Source organism: Dipodomys ordii, unplaced genomic scaffold (assembly GCF_000151885.1).
Source record: "Dipodomys ordii isolate 6190 unplaced genomic scaffold, Dord_2.0 Scaffold6928, whole genome shotgun sequence".
NCBI lineage: Eukaryota > Metazoa > Chordata > Mammalia > Rodentia > Heteromyidae > Dipodomys > Dipodomys ordii.
Window position 1 is genome coordinate 1 of NW_012274141.1, and position 3,503 is coordinate 3,503.

The 3,503-nt window shown below is 52.3% G+C and overlaps 1 protein-coding gene across 1 annotated transcript; it reads left to right on the forward strand.

Moving 5' to 3' along the window:
- The first annotated feature begins 589 nt into the window (after positions 1-589).
- On the forward strand, positions 590-2,943 carry LOC106002305 (transcription factor IIIB 50 kDa subunit-like). The gene has a single exon (XM_013037201.1). It carries the CDS (start codon positions 795-797, stop codon positions 1,470-1,472), a length of 678 nt encoding a protein of 225 aa, XP_012892655.1. The 5' UTR covers positions 590-794; the 3' UTR covers positions 1,473-2,943.
- The last annotated feature ends 560 nt before the right edge of the window (positions 2,944-3,503 follow it).

Here is a 3,503-nt window from a genome sequence, read left to right on the forward strand (position 1 = left end):
AAAAAAAAAAAAGCTGAGGCAAAAGATGAGTACAAGTGCCTTACATATTTAATTCTAGCCTCTAGGGAGGCTGAGGTTTAAGGATCCAGGTTTGAAGCCAGCCCAAGCAGAAAAGTCTGTGACTCTTATCTCCAGTTAACCGTCAAAAAGCCAGAAGTGGAGCTGTGGTTTGAGTGGTAGAATGTTAGCTTTGAGCAAAAAAGCTCAGGGACTGTACCAGGCCCTGAGTTCAAGGACTTGCACGCACACAAACAATAAGCATCAGCTGAGGTAGGGGATTCAGGACTAGCCTGGGCTATATCATAAGACTGAGTCTCAAAATAGTTGATATTTGGTTTCTTTTTAGCTGGATAACTGGGGCAAGTTTTTTCCAACTCTATACATAACAGAGTACATTTCTCTTTTTCTTTTTTTTTTTTTTTGAGTACTGGGGTTTGAACTCAAAGCCTTGTGCTTACCAGGCAAGAGTTACCATTTAAACTACTTGCCTAATCCTTAATAGGGTACAGGGCTAACAGGAAGGTTCTGATCCTTGCTGCTTTCTTCTGCCTGTCCCCTGGCAAGGAGAACCTACATGCAGTTTTCTTTCGCTACCTCTATGAACCTGCTACCCAGTGAGCATTTCTGCTGCCTGCCCAGTTCTGTCCCAAGAGGACAGGGGACAAAACTACCTCCCTGTCTTGAGTAGAGTGCCCTTCTGTATAGATCAGGGCCCCTCCATCCCGCCCCATCATCATTGAGACTTGATCCTCATTTTGTTTTATTTCAGCTTCAAACTGTTCCAAGCCTCATCTATGCCAGCCAAATATGTGGAAGACAAAGACAAGATGCTGTCTCGGACACTGCAGCTGGTAGAGCTAGCCAATGAAACATGGCTGGTGACTGGTCGGCATCCTTTGCCTATCATCACTGCAGCCGCTTTTCTAGCATGGCAGTCTCTGCAGCCTTCACATCGGCTAACGTGTTCCCTTGCCCGATTTTGTAAACTGGCAAATGTGGACCTGCCCTACCCTGCTGCCTCCCGCTTGCAGGAACTGCTGGCCGTGCTGCTGCAGATGGCTGAGCAGCTGGCCTGGTTGCAGATTCTGAAACTTGACAAGCGATCTGTGGTTAAGCACATTGATGACCTTCTCCAGCACCGACACCTGCTAATCCGCATGGCCTTTCGAGATGGGACAGCAGAAGTGGAGTCCCAGGAGGAGCTTCAGGGACAACAGCAAGAACAGGAAGAAGTGGAGGACAATTCCTTAGATAAGCCCAAAGGGAAGCGACCCGCCAGTCCTGCCCTTCTCCTCCCACCCTGCATGTTGAAGCCCCCAAAACGGATCCATAGCACATCCCCTGTCTCCACAGTGACTGGAGATGAAAACATTTCTGATAGTGAGATAGAGCAATACTTGCGGACCCCTCAGGAAGTAAGGGACTTTCAGAGAGCTCAAGCTGCTAGCCAGGCTGCCCCTAACCCTCCTTGATGCTCTCCATTTGGGGGTACTTTGTCTTGTTGTGAGCAGCATGATAATAGGCCTGTCATGGCACAGGAAGTAAGTGGACTTGAATAGTATCTTGTTTGAAGGAACCAAGGGGATCCAGTCAGCTGGTCCTGAGGTCCTGGAGTAGGAGCTGGGAGGAACAAGTTACAAATGTTTTACATTCTGTGGGATGGTTTTTCCCCTAAAACACTTACGGAAAATGCCAGACTCTGCTGCCTCAGTTTGAATTCTTCACTGCTCTTGTGGAGCAGCTGGCATTCCCAGTGGTACCAACCTTCGGAGAAGCAGTAGCTGGGGAAATCTTGGCTCTGTGTCCATTCTAGGCACCACATGTATGGTGTTAAAAGATCCTCTATCTCATTAAGAAATGACTGTGGGTGGATTGCAGCTATAACTCAAAAGGGCTTTGCAAAACTTTAATATATTAAAACAAGAGGCATCTTCTAGAAAACATTTCTATTGTATAAAACCCAAGCTTTTTAAAAACATGTTTTCTTTGGCACTTTTCATTCCCTCCCTCCCCTTTCCCCAGCGTATTGCAAAAAGCTCTCCAGTGCTAAGGCATAGGCAGGGTATGTAAACAGCAGCCAGCATATGTGGAAGAATAATACAAAGCTTTTTTTCTTCTAATGTCGTCTGTGCAGCAAGCATAAATAACAGGGCTGATCTCGAAGAACATGGTCTCTCCCCTCCCTGCAGTCCTCTTCCACCTGACCACATGAGGGTGACATGAAGATTGAGAGGGACCTGGGCCAGACTTGGGCTCCCCGTTGCTCTTCAGAGGCCCAAGGTTCCCTGTACTTCCATATAGCCCTATAGTGAAAGTCTGGTGATTGCTTTTAGATAGGGGAAAATACTGGTTGGTGCTGGGGTTTTAGAGTAGTGAAGACAGAGGCCTCTTGGTGAGCAGCAGGAACCCTAGCTGTTGGCCTAGGGCTTAGCTTGGGCTCTATGAGCTGGAAGTCTGGTTTGACACGTTGACATTTTCTCCCTACAGTGGAGTTAGATTATAGGGTTGCTTCTATATGGCCTCATGGAGGCAAGGAGGTGCTCTTCCTTGGTCCCTTGGGAGTTGGGAGGCTGACACCAAATGGCAGATGGCTCTTAAAATTGAGCATTTAAGTGCCTTTCCAAACACTAGCTGCCATTAGGGTAGAGCCACTCTTCCAGAACGTTGTTTTCAGGTACTGCCCAGATCCAAGTCCCAGCTCCTTCAGCTTGTCAGGCACCTGGCTAGGCAGCTTCTCAGGTGTGGGTTTGGGCTTTGTCGTGAGGCCCCTCTCAGTTGCAAGGAAGGTGTTTGTCCCGCTTCCCGGGAGTGGTGCCCTTAACTGCGCCCTTCCCACAGGACCAGTTCTCCGGAGCTGCCTCTCGTCCGCCCCACTCTCCTTGCATGGTTAATCTGAAAAGCAGCACCTGTTACTCCCCTGGGCCTGACACCTGGCTCACCTGCTAGGACGGCTTCCTGAACCAAACGCGGGCGGGCCGTGAGGAGAGAGGGCAGTCCCCGGCTCCCCTTAAGGCAGTGTGGACCGGAGTGCGGGGAGCACTGAGGGAGGAGTCCGCCCTGCCTGGGCTGGCTCTTCCGCTCTGTTTGTGGGCCCCTCCACAGTCAGGACTTCTCTCCTTGGGAGGACACCGGAGAACTTGGCGGTCGGATGTGGATCTTGCGTGTTTCTGGATTGCCTGTCGCTGCCTCCGTGTCGGCGCGCCTGGCACGTGGCAGCCCCTGCCCCGCAGCCAGTGGCGGGCGGGCGGGGTGCGGCCTCCGCCGTGCCATACCAGGACAGCGCTCGTCTCCGCCGGCGCCGCGGAGGAGCGGCCGGCCTGCCCCACTGCGTCGCCCGCCCCCCCTGCCCTAGACGGTGGTCTCGCTCTTCCAGAGGCCGGTCTTCATGCAGCCGCCCCCGGCAGCCTCGGCGGCCCCGGGGTCGTCGTACTTGCCCCCCTTCGGGGCGCCGTTGAGCGGGTACGAGCGGCGCTTGCTGTCCTTGTCGGGCGCGCCGCCCCGGA

What these genes read in the sequence shown, in the direction of transcription:
- LOC106002305 (XM_013037201.1), top strand. Translation starts at nt 795, where the DNA reads ATGCCAGCCAAATATGTGGAAGACAAAGACAAGATGCTGTCTCGGACA.